This window comes from Neofelis nebulosa, chromosome 8 (assembly GCF_028018385.1).
Source record: "Neofelis nebulosa isolate mNeoNeb1 chromosome 8, mNeoNeb1.pri, whole genome shotgun sequence".
Classification (NCBI taxonomy): domain Eukaryota; kingdom Metazoa; phylum Chordata; class Mammalia; order Carnivora; family Felidae; genus Neofelis; species Neofelis nebulosa.
Genome location: NC_080789.1, coordinates 20,567,187 through 20,585,044, shown reverse-complemented (window position 1 = coordinate 20,585,044; position 17,858 = coordinate 20,567,187). Strand labels below are relative to the sequence as shown.

The following is a 17,858-nucleotide window of genomic DNA, read 5'->3' as shown; positions in this document are numbered from 1 at the left end:
AAGCAGGAAAAAACCTCTCTGACCTCAGCCACAGCAATTTCTTACTTGACACATCTCCAAAGACAAGGGAATTAAAAGCAAAAATGAACTATTGGAACCTCATGAAGATAAAAATCTTCTGCACTGCAAAGGAAACAATCAACAAAACTAAAAGGCAACCAACGGAATGGGAAAAGATATTTGCAGATGACATATCAAAGGGCTAGTATCCAAAATCTATAAAGAACTCTCTAAATTCCACACCCAAAAAACAAATAATCCAATGAAGAAATGGGCAGAAAACATGAATAGACACTTCTCCAAAGAAGACATCCAGATGGCCAACAGGCACATGAAAAGATGCTCAATGTCACTCTTCATCAGGGAAATACAAATCAAAGTCACACTGAATATCACCTCACGCCAGTCAGAGTGGCTAAAATGAACAAATCAGGAGACTATAGATGCTGGTGAAGATGTGGAGAAACAGAAACCTTCTTGCACTGTTGCTGGGAATGCAAACTGGTGCAGCCACTCTGGAAAACAGTGTGGAGGTTCCTCAAAAAATTGAAAATAGATCTACTCTATTACCCAGCAATAGCACTGCTAGGAATTTACCCAAGGGATACAAGAGTGCTGATGCATAGGGGCACTTATACCCCTATGTTTATAGCAGCACTTTCAACAATAGCCAAATTATGGAAAGAGCTTAAATGTCCACCAAGTGATGAATGGATAAAGAAGTTGAGGTTTATATATACAATGGAATACTACTTGGCAACTAGAAAGAATGAAATATGGCCTTTTGTAGCAATGTGGATGGAACTGGAAAGTGTTATGCTAAGTGAAATAAGTCATACAGAGGAAGACAGATACCACATGTTTTCACTCTTATGTGGATCCTGAGAAACTTAACAGAAGACCATGGGGGACGGGAAGGGGAAAAAAAGTTACAGAGAAGAATGAGGCAAACCATAAGAGACTCTTAAAAACTGAGAATAAACTGAGGGTTGATGGGGGGTGGAGGAGAGGGGAAAGTAGGTGATGGGCATTAAGGAGGGCACCTTTTGGGATGAGCACTGGGTGTTGTATGGAAACCAATTTGACAATAAATTTCATATTAAAAAAATTATAACATACACAGACAAGAAAAAAATAAAGAAAAAAAGAAACTTGAAGAATAAATAAGACTTAGACAGTTGGAGGGTGCACCCAAATAAATAAAGCAGCTATTAACAAACATAAAGGAAATAATCAATAGCAATACAATAATAGTACAAAACTTTAACACTCCACTTACATCAATAGACAGTTCATCTAAACAGAAAATCAACAAGCAAACAATGGCTTTGAATGATACACTACCAGATGGATTTAACAGATATATTCAAATAATTCCATCCTAAAACAAAAGAATACTCATTCTTTTTGAGTACACGTGGAACATCCTCCAAAACAGATCACATGTTAACCCACGAAACAAACCTCAGCACATTCAAAAAGATAGAAATCATACCATGCATCTTTTCCAACCACAACACTATGAAACTAGAAGTCAACCACAAGAAAAAATCTGGAAGACCACAAATACATGGAGGTTAAATACCATGCTACTAAACAATGAATGTGTCAACCAGAAAATAAAAGAAAAAATCAAAAAGTACATGGAAACTAATGAATATGAAACACAACAGTTCAAAACCTTTGGGATACAGCAAAAGTGGTTCTAAGAGGGAAGTTTATAGCAATACAGGCCTATATCAAGAAACAAGAAAAGTCTCAAATAAACAACTTAACCTTACACCTGAAAACAACAAACAAAGCCTAAAACCAGAAGAATAAAGGAAATAATAAGGATTAGAGAATAAATAAACTATATAAAAACTAAAAAAAAAAAAATAGAACTCATCAATGAAACTAGAAGCTGGTTCTTTGAAAAAATTAATAAAACTGCTAAGCCTCTAGCCAGAAGTATCAAGAAAAAAAGAGAAATGATTCAAATAAATAATATTACAAATGAAAGAGGGAAATAACAACCAACACCACAGAAATACAAACAATTAGAATATTATGAAAAACTATATGCCAACAAATTGGGCAACCTAGAAGAAATGGAAAAATTCCTAGAAACATATAATCTATGAAAACTGAAACAGGGAGAAATAGAAAATTTGAACAAACCAATTATCAGCAAGGAAATTGAATCAGCAATCAAAAACGCCAACAAATAGAAGGTCAGGACCAGATGGCTTCACAGGTGAATTCTACCAAATATTTAAAGAGGAATTAATACCTATTTTTTTCAAACTATTCCAAAAAATAGAAGAGGAAGGAAAACATCTAATTTCATTCTTTCAGGCCAGCATTACTCTGATACCAAAACCAGATAAAGATACCATAATAAAGAGAACTACAGGCCAATCAATATCTTTGATAAACATAGATGCAGAAATTCTCAACAAAATGCTAGCAAACTGAATCCAACAATACATTTTAAAAAACCATTTACCTGGCACAAAAACAGACACATAGACCAATGGAATAGAATAGAAACCCCAGAACTAGACCCACAAACGTATGGCCAACTCATCTTTGACAAAGCAGGAAAGAATATCCAGTGGAAAAAAGACAGTCTCTTTAATAAATGGTGCTGGGAGAACTGGACAGCAACATGCAGAAGGTTGAAACTAGACCACTTTCTCACACCATTCACAAAAATAAACTCAAAATGGATAAAGGACCTGAATGTGAGACAGGAAACCATCAAAACCCTAGAGGAGAAAGCAGGAAAAAACCTCTCTGACCTCAGCCACAGCAATTTCTTACTTGACACATCTCCAAAGACAAGGGAATTAAAAGCAAAAATGAACTATTGGAACCTCATGAAGATAAAAATCTTCTGCACTGCAAAGGAAACAATCAACAAAACTAAAAGGCAACCAACGGAATGGGAAAAGATATTTGCAAATGACATATCGGACAAAGGGCTAGTATCCAAAATCTATAAAGGGCTCACCAAACTCCACATCCGAAAAACAAATAACCCAGTGAAGAAATGGGCAGAAAACATGAATAGACACTTCTCTAAAGAAGACATCTGGATGGTCAACAGGCACATGAAAAGATGCTCAATGTCACTCCTCATCAGGGAAATACAAATCAAAACCACACTCAGATATCATCTCATGCCAGAGTGGCCAAAATGAACAAATCAGGAGACTATAGATGCTGGAGAGGATGTGGAGAAACGGGAACTCTCTTGCACTGTTGGTGGGAATGCAAACTGGTGCAGCCACTCTGGAAAACAGTGTGGAGGTTCCTCAGAAAATTAAAAATAGACCTACCCTATGACCCAGCAATAGCACTGCTAGGAATTTACCCAAGGGATACAGGAGTACTGATGCATAGGGGCACTTGTACCCCAATGTTTATAGCAGCACTCTCAACAATAGCCAAATTATGGAAAGAGCCTAAATGGCCATCAACTGATGAACGGATAAAGAAATTGTGGTTTATATACACAATGGAATACTACGTGGCAATGAGAAAGAACGAAATATGGCCGTTTGTAGCAACGTGGATGGAACTGGAGAGTGTGATGCTAAGTGAAATAAGCCATACAGAGAAAGACAGATACCATATGTTTTCACTCTTATGTGGATCCTGAGAAACTTAACAGAAACCCATGGAGGAGGGGAAGGAAAAAAAAAAAAGAGGTTAGAGTGGGAGAGAGCCAAAGCATAAGAGACTGTTAAAAACTGAGAACAAACTGAGGGTTGAGGGGGGGTGGGAGGGAGGGGAGGGTGGGTGATGGGTATTGAGGAGGGCACCTTTTGGGATGAGCACTGGCTGTTGTATGGAAGCCAATTTGACAATAAATTTCATATATTGAAAAAAAAAAAGTAAAAAAACAAACAAACAAACAAACAAAAAGTCTAGACTACCCTAGCAATCTACACATTTAATGCAATCCCTATCAAAATACCAATAGCATTTTTCACAGAACTACAACAAACAGTTCTAAAATTTATATGGAACCACAAAAGACCCCCAAATAGTCAAAGCAATCTTAGAAAAGCAAAGCAAAGGTGGAGGAATCACAACTCCAGACTTCAAGTTATATTACAAAGCTGTAGTAATCAAAACAGTATATATGGTACTGGCACAAAAGTAGACAAAAGATAAATGAAACACAATAGAAACCACAGAAATAAACCCACAATTATATGCTCAATTAATCTTCAACAAAGCGGGAAAGAATATCCAGTGGGAAAAAGACAGTCTCTTTCTTCAACAAATGGTGTTGGGAAAACTGGACAGCTACATGCAAAAGAATGAAACTGGACCACTTTCTTACACAATATAGAAAAATAAATTCAAATTGGATTAAAGACTTAAATGTGAGACCTTAAACAATAAAAATCTTAGAAGAGCACACAGATAGTTAATTTTGATGACAATGGCTGTAGTAATTTGTTTCTACATAGGTCCCCTGAGGCAAGGGAAACAAAAGCAAAAATAAACTATTGAGACTACCTCAAAATAAAAAGCTTCTGCAGAGTGAAGAAATCAATGCACAAATCTAAAAGGCAACTTACTGAATGGGAAAAGATATTTGCAAATGACATATCTGATAAAGGATTAGTATACAAAATATTTAAAGAACTTCTAAAAGTCAACACCCGGATCGGAGGGAAGATGGCGGCGTAGGAGGAGGCTGGGTTCACCGCGCGTCCTGCTGATCACTTAGATTCCACCTACACCTGCCTAAAGAACCCAGAAAACCGCCAGAGGATTAGCAGAACGGAGTCTCCAGAGCCAAGCGCAGACGAGAGGCCCACGGAAGAGGGGAGGAAGGGCGGCGAGGCGGTGCGCGCTCCACGGACTGGCGGGAGGGAGCCGGGGCGGAGGGGCGGCTCTCCGGCCAAGCAGAGCCCCGGCCAAGAGCTCTCCGGCCAAGCAGAGTCTGGCTGGCAAAAGCGGAGGGGCCAGACGGACTGTGTTCCGACAGCAAGCGCGACTTAGCGTCTGGGAGGTCATAAGTTAACAGCTCTGCTCAGAAAGCGGGAAGGCTGGAGGACAAAGGGAGGGAGAGCTGCTGAGCCCCTGGACGGCAGAGCTCAGCTTGGCGAGGAACAAAGGCGCTCGCCAGCGCCATCTCCCTCGCCCATCCCCCAGCCAAAATCCCAAAGAGAACCAGTTCCTGCTAGGGAACTTGCTCGCTCCGCGCAAACACCCAACTCTGTGCTTCTGCGGAGCCAAACCTCCGGCAGCGGATCTGACTCCCTCCCGCTGCCACAGGGCCCCTCCTGAAGTGGATCACCTAAGGAGAAGCGAGCTAAGCCTGCCCCTCCCGCCCCCCGTGCACCTTGCCTACCCACCCCAGCTAATAGGCCAGATCCCCAGCACCACAAGCCTGGCAGTGTGCAAGTAGCCCAGACGGGCCACGCCACCCCACAGTGAATCCCGCCCCTAGGAGAGGGGAAGAGAAGGCACACACCAGTCTGACTGTGGCCCCAGCGGTGGGCTGGGGGCAGACATCAGGTCTGACTGTGGCCCCGCCCACCAACTCCAGTTATACACCACAGCACAGGGGAAGTGCCCTGCAGGTCCTCACCACTCCAGGGACTATCCAAAATGACCAAACGGAAGAATTCCCTTCAGAAGAATCTCCAGGAAATAACAACAGCTAATGAACTGATCAAAAAGGATTTAAATAATATAACAGAAAGTGAATTTAGAATAATAGTCATAAAATTAATCGCTGGGCTTGAAAACAGTATACAGGACAGCAGAGAATCTCTTGCCACAGAGATCAAGGGACTAAGGAACAGTCACGAGGAGCTGAAAAGCGCTTTAAACGAAATGCAAAACAAAATGGAAACGACGACAGCTCGGATTGAAGAGGCAGAGGAGAGAATAGGTGAACTAGAAGATAAAGTTATGGAAAAAGAGGAAGCTGAGAGGAAGAGAGATAAAAAAATCCAGGAGTATGAGGGAAAAATTAGAGAAGTGATACACTAAAAAGAAATAATATACGCATAATTGGTATCCCAGAGGAGGAAGAGAGAGGGAAAGGTGCTGAAGGGGTACTTGAAGAAATTATAGTTGAGAACTTCCCTGAACTGGGGAAGGAAAAAGGCATTGAAATCCAAGAGGCACAGAGAACTCCCTTCAGACGTAACTTGAATCGATCTTCTGTATGACATATCATAGTGTAACTGGCAAAATACAAGGATAAAGAGAAAATTCTGAAAGCAGCAAGGGATAAACGTGCCCTCACATATAAAGGGAGACCTATAAGACTCATGACTGATCTCTCCTTTGAAACGTGGCAGGCCAGAAAGGCTTGGCACGATATCTTCAGTGTGCTAAACAGAAAAAATATGCAGCCGAGAATCCTTTATCCAGCAAGTCTGTCATTTAGAATAGAAGGAGAGATAAAGGTCTTCCCAAACAAACAAAAACAGAAGGAATTCATCACCACTAAACCAGCCCTACAAGAGATCCTAAGGGGGATCCTATGAGACAAAGTACCAGAGACATCGCTACAAGCATAAAACATACAGACATCACAATGACTCTAAACCCGTATCTTTCTATAATAACACTGAATGTAAATGGACTAAATGCGCCAACCAAAAGACATAGGGTATCAGAATGGATAAAAAAACAAGACCCATCTATTTGCTGTCTACAAGAGACTCATTTTAGATCTGAGGACACCTTTAGATTGAGAGTGAGGGGATGGAGAACTATTTATCATGCTACTGGAAGCCAAAAGAAAGCTGGAGTAGCCATACTTATATCAGACAAACTAGACTTTAAATTAAAGGCTGTAACAAGAGATGAAGAAGGGCATTATATAATAATTACAGGGTCTATCCATTGGGAAGAGCTAACAATTATAAATGTCTATGCGCCGAATACCGGAGCCCCCAGATATATAAAACAATTACTCATAAACATAAGCAACCTTATTGATAAGAATGTGGTCATTGCAGGGGACTTTAACACCCCACTTACAGAAATGGATAGATCATCTAGACACACGATCAATAAAGAAACAAGGGCCCTGAATGCTACATTGGATCAGATGGACTTGACAGATATATTTAGAACTCTTCATCCCAAAGCAACAGAATATACTTTCTTCTCAAGTGCACATGGAACATTCTCCAAGATAGATCATATATGGGTCACAAAACAGCCCTTCATAAGTTTACAAGAATTGAAATTATACCATGCATACTTTCAGACCACAATGCTATGAAGCTTGAAATCAACCACAGGAAAAAGTCTGGAAAACCTCCAAAAGCATGGAGGTTAAAGAACACCCTACTAACGAATGAGTGGGTCAACCAGGCAATTAGAGAAGAAATTTAAATATATATGGAAACAAACAAAAATGAAAATACGACAATCCAAACGCTTTGGGATGCAGCGAAGGCAGTCCTGAGAGGAAAATACATTGCAATCGAGGCCTATCTCAAGAAACAAGAAAAATCCCAAATACAAAATCTAACAGCACACCTAAAGGAAATAGAAGCAGAACAGCAAAGACAGCCTAAACCCAGCAGAAGAAGAGAAATAATAAAGATCAGAGCAGAAATAAACAATATAGAATCTAAAAAAACTGTAGAGCAGATCAACGAAACCAAGAGTTGGTTTTTTGAAAAAATGAACAAAATTGACAAACCTCTAGCCAGGCTTCTCAAAAAGAAAAGGGAGATGACCCAAATAGATAAAATCATGAATGAAAATGGAATTATTACAACCAATCCCTCAGAGATACAAACAATTATCAGGGAATACTATGAAAAATTATATGCCAACAAATTGGACAACCTGGAAGAAATGGACAAATTTCTAAACACCCACACTCTTCCAAAACTCAATCAGGAGGAAATAGAAAGCTTGAACAGACCCATAACCAGCGAAGAAATTGAATCGGTTATCAAAAATCTCCCAACAAATAAGACACCAGGACCAGATGGCTTCCCAGGGGAGTTCTACCAGACGTTTAAAGCAGAGATAATACCTATCCTTCTCAAGCTATTCCAAGAAATAGAAAGGGAAGGAAAACTTCCAGACTCATTCTATGAAGCCAGTATTACTTTGATTCCTAAACCAGACAGAGACCCAGTAAAAAAAGAGAACTACAGGCCAATATCCCTGATGAATATGGATGCAAAAATTCTCAATAAGATACTAGCAAATCGAATTCAACAGCATATAAAAAGAATTATTCACCATGATCAAGTGGGATTCATTCCTGGGATGCAGGGCTGGTTCAACATTCGCAAATCGATCAACGTGATACATCACATTAACAAAAAAAAACAGAAGAACCATATGATCCTGTCAATCGATGCAGAAAAGGCCTTTGACAAAACCCAGCACCCTTTCTTAATAAAAACCCTTGAGAAAGTCGGGATAGAAGGAACATTCTTAAAGATCATAAAAGCCATTTATGAAAAGCCCACAGCTAACATCATCCTCAACGGGGAAAAACTGAGAGCTTTTTCCCTGAGATCAGGAACACGACAGGGATGCCCACTTTCACCGCTGTTGTTTAACATAGTGCTGGAAGTTCTAGCATCAGCAATCAGACAACAAAAGGAAATCAAAGGCATCAAAGTTGGCAAAGATGAAGTCAAGCTTTCGCTTTTTGCAGATGACATGATATTATACATGGAAAATCCGATAGACTCCACCAAAAGTCTGCTAGAACTGATACATGAATTCAGCAAAGTTGCAGGATACAAAATCAATGTACAGAAATCAGTTGCATTCTTATACACTAACAATGAAGCAACAGAAAGACAAATAAAGAAACTGATCCCATTCACAATTGCACCAAGAAGCATAAAATACCTAGGAATAAATCTAACCAAAGATGTAAAAGATCTGTATGCTGAAAACTATAGAAAGCTTATGCAGGTAATTGAAGAAGATATAAAGAAATGGAAAGACATTCCCTGCTCATGGATTGGAAGAATAAATATTGACAAAATGTCAATACTACCCAAAGCTATCTACACATTCAATGCAATCCCAATCAAAATTGCACCAGCATTCTTCTCGAAACTAGAACAAGCAATCCTAAAATTCATATGGAACCACAAAAGGCCCCGAATAGCCAAAGTAATTTTGAAGAAGAAGACCAAAGCAGGAGGCATCACAATCCCAGACTTTAGCCTCTACTACAAAGCTGTAATCATCAAGACAGCATGGTATTGGCATAAAAACAGACACATAGACCAATGGAATAGAATAGAAACCCCAGAACTAGACCCACAAACGTATGGCCAACTCATCTTTGACAAAGCAGGAAAGAACATCCAATGGAAAAAAGACAGTCTCTTTAACAAATGGTGCTGGGAGAACTGGACAGCAACATGCAGAAGGTTGAAACTAGACCACTTTCTCACACCATTCACAAAAATAAGCTCAAAATGGATAAAGGACCTGAATGTGAGACAGGAAACCATCAAAACCCTAGAGGAGAAAGCAGGAAAAGACCTCTCTGACCTCAGCCGTAGCAATCTCTTACTCGGCACATCCCCGAAGGCAAGGGAATTAAAAGCAAAAGTGAATTACTGGGACCTTATGAAGATAAAAAGCTTCTGCACAGCAAAGGAAACAACCAACAAAACTAAAAGGCAACCAACGGAATGGGAAAAGATATTTGCAAATGACATATCAGACAAAGGGCTAGTATCCAAAATCTATAAAGGGCTCATCAAACTCCACACCCAAAAAAACAAATAACCCAGTGAAGAAATGGGCAGAAAACATGAATAGACACTTCTCTAAAGAAGACATCCGGATGGCCAACAGGCACATGAAAAGATGCTCAATGTCGCTCCTTATCAGGGAAATACAAATCAAAACCACACTCAGATATCATCTCATGCCAGAGTGGCCAAAATGAACAAATCAGGAGACTATAGATGCCGGAGAGGATGTGGAGAAACAGGAACCCTCTTGCACTGTTGGTGGGATTGCAAATTGGTGCAGCCACTCTGGAATACAGTGTGGAGGTTCCTCAGAAAATTAAAAATAGACCTACCCTATGACCCAGCAATAGTACTGCTAGGAATTTACCCAAGGGATACAGGAGTACTGATGCATAGGGGCACTTGTACCCCAATGTTTATAGCAGCACTCTCAACAATAGCCAAATTATGGAAAGAGCCTAAATGGCCATCAACTGATGAATGGATAAAGAATTTGTGGTTTATATACACAATGGAATACTACGTGGCAATGAGAAAAAATGAAATATGGCCGTTTGTAGCAACGTGGATGGAACTGGAGAGTGTGATGCTAAGTGAAATAAGCCATACAGAGAAAGACAGATACCATATGGTTTCACTCTTATGTGGATCCTGAGAAACTTAACAGAAACCCATGAGGGAGGGGAAGGAAAAAAAAAAAAAGAGGTTAGAGTGGGAGAGAGCCAAAGCATAAGAGACTGTTAAAAACCGAGAACAAACTGAGGGTTGATGGGGGGTGGGAGGGAGGGCAGGGTGGGTGATGGGTATTGAGGAGGGCACCTTTTGGGATGAGCACTGGGTGTTGTATGGAAACCAATTTGACAGTAAATTTCATATATTAAAAAAAAATAAAAAATAAATAAATAAAAAAAAGTCAACACCCAAAAAACAAATAACCCAATAAAAAATGGGCGGAAGACATGGACAGACACTTCTCCAAAGACATTGGCCAACAGACACGTGAAAAGATGCTCATCATCACTTATCATCAGGGAAATACAAGCCAAAACTACAATAAAATATCACCTCACACCTATCAGAATGGCTAAAAACAACACAAGAAACAGTAAGTATTGATGAGGATGTGGAGAAAAAGGAACCATCGTGAACAATTGGTGGGAATGGAAACTGGTGCATTCTACTGTTGTTGGGCATGCATACTGGCAAACAGTATGGAGGTTCCTCAAAAAGTTAAAAATAGAACTACCCTATGATCCAGTAATTGTACTACTGGGTATTTACCCAAAGAACACAAGAACACAAATTCAAAGAGATACCTGTACCCCTATGTTTATAGCACCATTGTTTATAATAGCCAAGATATGGAAGTAGCCCAAGTGTCCGTTGAAAGGATAAATATGTGTTGTGTGTGTATTTGCATGTATGTGTAGTGGAATATTAGCCAACCATAAAAAGAATGAAATCTTGCCAGTTGCAATGATGTGAATGGAGCTAGAGAGTATAATGCTATGTGAAAAAAGTCAGTCAGAGGAAGATAAATACCATATGACTTCACCCATATGTGGAATTTAAAACAAAACAAACAAGCAAAGGGAAGGAGGGAGGCGGGGGGGAGAGAGGGAGAGAGAGAGAGAGAGAGAGAGAGAGAGAGAGAGAGAGAGAGAGAGAGAGAAATGAACCAAGAAACAGACTCTTAACTATAGGGAACAAACTGATGGTTACCAGAGGGAAGGTGGGTAGGAGGATAGATTAAGTAGGTAATGGGGATTATAATATCCACTTGTCATGATGAGCACCAGGTAATGTATGGAATTGTTGAATCACTATACTGTATACCTGAAACTAATATACCACTGTATGTTAACTAACTGAAATTAAAATAAAATCTTTTTTAAAATTCTTAAAATGAAATACCGAGGTGTAAATATCACTAAATACATACACAACTTGTATACTGAAAATTACACAATGGTGATGAGAAAAACCAGGGATCTAATTAAATGAAGAAATATACTACATTCATGGATTCAAAGATTCAGCATAATAAAGATGTCAACTCTCCCCAAAATGATATACAGATTTAATGCAATCCTATCACAATCTAAATAACATATTTTTAGATATAGAGAAGATTATTCTAAACTTTATATGGAAAGGCAAAGGAACTAGAATGGCTAAAACAATTTTTAAAAATAAGAATAAAGTGGAAATTAGTTTACCTGATTCTAGACTTATTATAAAGCCATACAAATCAAGACTGTGTAGTATTGACAGAGGGATAGACACACAGATCAATAGAACAAAATAAAGAAACCAGAAATAGACCCACACAAATATGCCTGTTTTTTAAAAAAAATTTTAATGTTTTATTTATTTTTGAGAGAGAGACAGAGACACAGCGCAAGCAGAGGAGGGGTAAAGAGAGAGAGGGAGGCACAGAATCTGAAGCAGGCTCCAGGCTCTGAGCTGTCAGCACAGTGCCCGATGCAGGGTGGGGCTCGAATTCACAAGCAGTGAGAACATGACCTGAGCCAAAGTTGGATGCTCAACCAACTGAGCCACCCAGGCGCCCCCTAACCGATTTTTAATATAGGTGTAAGTCAATGGAAGAAAGATAGCCTTTACAACTGGACATCCATGGGGAAAGGGGAAAAAAAGAACATCATTCTAAATCTCATGCCATTGAGAAAAACTAGGTAAAGGGTATATGAGATATTTCTGTATTATTTCTTAAAATTGCATGTAAATCTAAAATTATATGAAAATAGAAAGTTTAATTTTAAAAAATTTAAAGAATTTAGTCATCTCTGTTCCTTGATATGTGTACATATAGATGAATAGAGAAGTCTGGAAGGATGGTCACATCAACATTTAAAAAACAAGAATTCAGTGACTAGGATTCAAAGCTTCCAGAATCAGCTCTTACCTGCAGCAAAGCTCCCATTAGTGATGCCAGTGCAGCCATTCCAATACACAGAGCTCCAAACATCACACCTAGATGGATGATATAAAAGCCAGTATAAAATTCAGACCCAGAGGATTCGAATTCTCAATAGAATAAGCTACCACACCTTTGATTCAAAGTAATTAATATGATTGTGATGATTGTGGTGAAAAATGGCCACATACATCAAAGCCAGACCAAAAAAAAAAAAAAAAAAGGAAGGGGTGTTTGCTTACAAGATCAGCAGAGTGCAAAGAGGAAAGAAAACTCTGATATTGTGTCTCAGGATTAATTACATTAGATTATATAAGTGAAAAATCCCTAGCATTAACTACGGGGACTTTAAAGCTAAGAACTATTGTGTTATTAATCTAATCCTCTATAAACATTTGTTTATAAAGGAAGGCTTAGGTCTCTGTTTTCAGTTTGCCAGAAACAGGACACAATCCAACTCTGCTGTGTACAGCATGATGGGGGAGAAGATTAATAAACATCAGAAATTAGAGTGTTCTGATTTGAAGTGTCCATTTCTCCCAGGAAGTGTTCATCCTGGGAGTGGTTTAGGACCATCAACCAGGGGTGGTTTAGGACCTTTAGCCCTCTTCTTATCTCAATCAACATACCCAACCCTTTCTTGTTAAACTAGCCAAGAAAGATAGCATCAAAGACAAGTATGATATTACCCCTTCTACCAAATTGTTTCCCCACAACTTTATAGAAATTCTCAAGCCACCACTGCTGGCCAGATTATAGATTATGGGATTTTTTTTTTCTCTTTTGGCTTTCAATATTTTCCAGATTTTCTCCAAGTACATGTTTTACTTTTGAAATTAAATTAAAATTTACACACACACACCCAGATTTTTATTTTTGAAGACTTCCATTCAGCACAAATCACCTGAAATCAGTCAATATAATTTCCCACGCATAAAATTCAAAACAAAAAAAATGAATGATAGCTTTGCTCATCATAAAATTAGTGCATTCCTTATATCTGACTTACACTAGCATTCACACCTTTGTTAATTATATTGGGTAAATGACCTTTTTGCACCTGAATGGAAACCTTACATTAAGTTTTTGCAAAGAGCTTGAGATACAATCATTTTTATACCTCTTAATCCTAATGTAAATGGTATTTCTAACATATTTAGCTTGATTCTTCTCTATCTGATTGCTCATGGATGGTCACCATTATGGGTTTTGGTATCAAAGTTACTGGAAACACATTCAAATCATTTGCCGTATTCTTCTCTATGATACCTTTACTGTACATATCTCAAGATAATGACTTTACATAACCCTTCAAAGTAAACAAAAACCTCATCTACACTAGCAGAGTTGATTTGTTATTAATCATTATCAACATCCTTCCTTGAGCACAAGCTAGTGCCTCTTGTTTTATATGCATTATCTCTAAACCTCATTGTACCCGCAAGGTGAACACATTTTGTTTCATTTTCCATATAAAGAAATTCAAGCTGTATTAGGTTATTGGGTTTGCTTAAGGCTAATAAATTGGTGAGCAAGATTAGGTCTGTCTGGCTTCAAAAGCTTCTATTGAAAACCACACAGTTTTGATAATCCTATAACAAACCAATCTAAATACTCTTTGGGAAGCATTGTATCATTCTGAAATTATGCTGCAGGATTAAAATTGGGCACCTAATAAAATTATGCAATGTTATTTAAATGTAAGGCACACTCAGGTGCCTGGGTGGCTCAGTCGGTCGAGCGTCCAACTTTGGCTCAGGTCATGATCTCACAGCTCGTGAGTTCGAGACCCACATCGGGTTCTGTGCTAACAACTTGGAGCCTGGAGCCTGTTTCGGATTCTGTGTCTCTCTCTGTCTCTCTGTCTCTGCCCCTAACCCATTTGCATTCTGTCTCTGTCTCTCTCAAAAATAAATAAACATTAAAAAATTAAAAAAAAAATGTAAGGGACACTGAAAAATATAAACTAAGTACTTATTCCAGATGATAGTCAAGACAATTACATATAGAATTATGGTTCAAAATAGAATATTATTTACTATTTCTTTGGCAGTCTATTACTGTTATTGGGTTGTAGTTAAAGATTCTTTTGAAAAAACAAGTTTGTTAGTCATTCATTCCAGAACACATATAACCAAAACATCAAAAACAAAAAATGAAGTACACTAGCCAGATTTCTTTGAGACAGATTGTTACATTTGGGACATCTGGGAACTGGGGTCTTTAAACCTTTCCATTCAACTGATACTTAACCCCTCATAAGGTCCTACATCTATAAATAGAAGATGAGCCTTCCCTGTACAATTTTATTGACTATCTCTAGAGCAGTCTACATGTACAGACAGAATAGACAATCAAGATGGTTCAAAAATCATAACACTCTGTTTATCTTCAATTCATACACACAGACTATGCACTTTAAACTGACAGTGAGCTCTTAGGTAATAAAATGTGGGCTCTTGCCTCCAAACTAAGGGTATTTCTTAAAACCGTGGGCTAAAGTTTGGAAAGGAAAAGGGTTGGATTTTTTTCTGTAGCTAAGAAGAAGTTCAAAAAGAAGGACAGCCAGATAAGGAAATTGTTCTTTGTGGCCCCCTGACAATTAATCACTTGAAGGGTCTCCCAAATCTTGATTGCAAATATGGGATGGCTGTGCTTAGTGACAGGCATGCATATGCATAGATACACTTACACTCAGAGGTTCTTACTCTGTGTCTTCCAGGAAAAGGAATTTCTGGTATCTCTAAAAATCATCTCCCAGGGCTAAAATAGAATTGTGAACATGGAAACTTACTCAGTCCTTGGGAAATCCAAGAGAGAGACCTTTCTGAGAGTGATTTGAAGTGAGGTTTAACTAGATCTTCCACAGTTACTGCTGCTAAGGCATTAATACTGGAGGACACTGTGCTGTAAGAGAAAATCAAACTTCTGATTTATAATATTTTAACTTTAATAATACTTTAAGTAGGAATAAGAAAGGGGGAAACAAACTGTCATTGCTGAAATATAACCAGATTTCTACTATATTTTTCATGATCACAACATCTTCTTTCTGGAAACTGATATCATCCAAGAATGATTCAGTCAACATCCATAGGCTTAATAGTGAGAAAGGACAATTTTATGTTGCTTCCATTTTGCAATAAATTCTCAGTGTCTATGGAAACAATCTACAGACTACACAATACTATTATATAGTGACTTTAAAACTTATTTTTCTTTGTGCAGAGAAAGGACTATCATAAATCCTCACTAATATACGCCATAAATATCAATAATATTAATTTCCTGAATCCTCACTAACATACACTATACATGTTAATCAAGAATTTCCTGGCACAGGGGCACCTGGGTAGCTTAGTTGGTTGAGCGTCCAACTCTTGATTTCGGCTCAGGTTATGATCCTGGGGTCATGGGATTAAGGCCTGTGTGCTGGGCTCTGTGCGTGGAGCCTACTTAGGATTCTCTCTCTCTCCCTCTGTTCCTCTCCTCTGCTCATGCTCTCTCACTCTCTCTGTCAAAAAAAAAAAAAATCCCTGGCACAAACACTAGAAGAAAGTGCAATAAGTAAGTTCAAACACAGAACAAGAGTCTTTGGACAGTGCATAGTATTCAGCATGTAACAGGAGATTTTAATTCTAATTTTCCATTTGACCATGCTTTATCTATCCATATATTTTAAACTGAGACCACAGGTACCCATTTTTGATAATCAGTGAAAACTACCACCAACTGATCATTATTATAGTGACCCTCCAGGGTAGGTGATGATGTATTAGACAGCAGGGACCAAGTTAAAAGTGGAGACTGAGGATAATAGACTGCTAGTCCACAGAGGTAAGACTGAAACTGAGAACAACAGGATACACAGAGTAGATTACTCACTGGGTCCTATTTGTGCTCATTTTCAGAATTCAGCTTTATCCCCCAAAATATCCAATAACAAAAGAAAGATCCCAATAGGGAAACCATGTACTGTTAGGGTCATAGTTCATACCTTAATGTTCCACTGTAAGCACAGGCCACAAAAAGTCCAGGAAGACCCGGATAATCTTGTAGAATGTCCAGTACCAAATAAGGCATGAGCTGAAAAATTCCAAAATTTACTCCTGAGTGTTATTTGCTACCAAATAAAATTATTAATGTATCATTTATCTTGTGTTCTTCAAGAACTAACGGAACTTATTCCACATAATTGAAATTTCTAAATATGAAAAATTATATTATTTAACTGCTAACACTTAAAAGAATAGCACAGTAGTTAAGGATACAGATTCTAGATTCAGACAGAAGTAGTTTTTTTTAAAAATTTTTTTTTTCAACGTTTTTTATTTATTTTTGGGACAGAGAGAGACAGAGCATGAACGGGGGAGGGGCAGAGAGAAAGGGAGACACAGAATCGGAAACAGGCTCCAGGCTCCGAGCCATCAGCCCAGATCCTGACGCGGGGCTCGAACTCACGGACCGCGAGATCGTGACCTGGCTGAAGTCGGACGCTTAACCGACTGCGCCACCCAGGCGCCCCTTTTTTTCTTTTTTTTTTTTTTAAATTTTTTTTTTTCAAGACAGAAGTAGTTTTTGTTACTTAATTTCTCTAAGACTCAGTATCCTCATCTGTAAATGAGGGGTAATAATACAAATCCCATATACTTGCTATAAAAGTTAAATGTAGAGCTCTTAGTATAGTACATGGAATATGGTAAATGCTTGATTAAAAAGCAGCTGTTCTCAGGGCACCTGGGTGGCTCAGTTGGCTAAGTGTCCAACTTCAGCTCAGGTCATGATCTCAGTCCGTGAGTTTGAGCCCTGTGTCAGGCTCTGTGCTGACAGCTCAGAGCCTGGAGCCTGCTTTGGATTCTATGTCTCCCTCTCTCTCTGCTCCTCCCCTGCTCATGTTCTCTTTCTGTCTCAAAAATAAATAAAAACATTTAAAAAATTTTTTTAAAAAGTAGCTGTTCTCATTCTTTAGAATAATAAAACAATTTAAAGGAAATATTTTACATACCTCTATGCTTAAGCAAACAGCATAGTTAAATTAATTTAACTTGACTTGATGACTCAAAGATATCTTTGTGAACTTCAATCACTACCCAGAACTGAAAGTGTAATTACAGCTGCATATAGTATGAGAAATAGTGACAAGTGGAGAGTACACTCAGGAAGTTTCTGAAACTTGCTTCTTTTTGAAAAGTTCCTGA

The 17,858-nt window shown here is 38.5% G+C and overlaps 1 protein-coding gene across 1 annotated transcript in view; it reads right to left on the bottom strand.

Annotated features, from left to right (window-relative positions):
• SLC5A8 (solute carrier family 5 member 8) overlaps positions 1-17,858 on the bottom strand; it is a 63,302-nt gene that overhangs the window by 23,768 nt on the left and 21,676 nt on the right. The window contains exons 8-10 of the mRNA XM_058741643.1: positions 16,658-16,746; positions 15,455-15,567; positions 12,649-12,716 (exon numbers count right to left, since the gene is read on the bottom strand). Of these exons, the coding sequence (XP_058597626.1) occupies positions 12,649-12,716; positions 15,455-15,567; positions 16,658-16,746 (270 nt within the window). The remainder of the gene's footprint in view (positions 1-12,648; positions 12,717-15,454; positions 15,568-16,657; positions 16,747-17,858) is intronic.